This window comes from Propithecus coquereli, unplaced genomic scaffold (genome assembly GCF_000956105.1).
Source record: "Propithecus coquereli isolate 6110/MARCELLA unplaced genomic scaffold, Pcoq_1.0 Scaffold78, whole genome shotgun sequence".
Classification (NCBI taxonomy): Eukaryota; Metazoa; Chordata; class Mammalia; order Primates; family Indriidae; genus Propithecus; species Propithecus coquereli.
In genome coordinates this window covers 4,650,448-4,651,775 of record NW_012153951.1, presented here as the reverse complement: position 1 = coordinate 4,651,775, position 1,328 = coordinate 4,650,448, and the positions used below count along the sequence as shown (strand labels likewise).

Sequence of the window (1,328 nt, the reverse complement as noted above, 5' to 3'; positions counted from 1 at the left end):
AATTTTCTCCACTATCTTGATAGAAAATTTTACGTAACCTATATCAAGGCTTTTCATTCTCCTGTAAATTTTTTAAGGATTTCTTGTTTTTCCCTTTTTTTTTTGCATGTGAATGTGAGTAGAAAATTGGCATAGTTAAACTAAAAGTTGTAAAATGTTTTACAGGCTTGCTAAAAGGATATTATGGCTATAAACTAAAAGAAAATTAAGACAGATGGGTTGGTTCATGAATCTTACTTACTTAAATTGTTCAGATCTTTTCTTCTGTCAAAGAAAATTAGGTTGATTATAAGGTTTTTACAGAAAAATTTCTTTTCCCCTAGACTTATTTAAATATTTTATCAACTGAAATCTGTCAGGAATGTTAGAGATAAAGGAGATGTACAATGCACTTACGTAACATTTCCCATATCCAACTTATTTGGTAATCAAATTTATCATTTATCATTTTAATATATTAATATTTAGTACTGTTTATCCTCCTAATTTTATTTTTTACTTTTAGCAAAGTGTGGGATGCTGTCTCAGGAGATGAATTGATGACCCTGGCTCATAAACACATTGTCAAGACTGTGGATTTCACACAGGTATCAGAAAATGAAATTTATTTTAGGGAGTTAAATTGCTGTTGTTATACAGTGTGTTAATAGTTTTTTATTTGATTGGTTTGTATATTTGGTTTATATATTTTTTCATGGAATATTTTGTGTATATTGGTTTATATTTTATTTGATTGTATATTACTACAAATTTGTTTTTTTGTAGTTAATCCTATGAAGCTTTTAGGATACCCTGGGACTCTTCTAGCAATACTCCAGTAATAGTAATAAACATCTAAAAAGCCCAAGTAACTTTCCCCCCTTGTTTTAAAAGGGAGAAGATGAATGTGAGATCATCAGAAAAGGGCTTCTTAGGAGGTAGGGGAACAGGATCAGGGCAGAATGGGAGAATTCATGTGTAGGTAGTATAGTGTAACATTTTTGTCCTAGGAAGCGTAAAGGGCTTGACAATTATAAGAAGGACAGCTGTTCCACAGTGTCTTCTCCAGAAGTCATTGGTTATGTATTGTATCTCTTTGTGATGTCTGACCTAAATTTGGATTTTATTTGGTGTTGAAATTTTAAAGAGAGATAACTATTAAAATGGTTAATCTATTAACATTTTACTTGTGTTTTCAGGATAGTAATTATTTGTTAACCGGGGGACAGGATAAACTATTACGCATATATGACTTGAACAAACCTGAAGCAGGTAAGTATAATTTATGCATCAGTTTGTGGTTTTACTTTTCTTTTAATTTAAATAACTTTAACTCGGCCGGGCGTGGT

General features: G+C 30.9%; 1 protein-coding gene across 1 annotated transcript in view; it reads left to right on the top strand.

Annotated features, from left to right (window-relative positions):
• Positions 1-1,328, top strand: part of STRAP (serine/threonine kinase receptor associated protein) — a 31,084-nt gene that overhangs the window by 8,165 nt on the left and 21,591 nt on the right. Inside the window, exons 3-4 of the mRNA XM_012662776.1 lie at positions 506-587; positions 1,179-1,272. Coding sequence (XP_012518230.1) covers positions 506-587; positions 1,179-1,272 — 176 coding nt within the window. The remainder of the gene's footprint in view (positions 1-505; positions 588-1,178; positions 1,273-1,328) is intronic.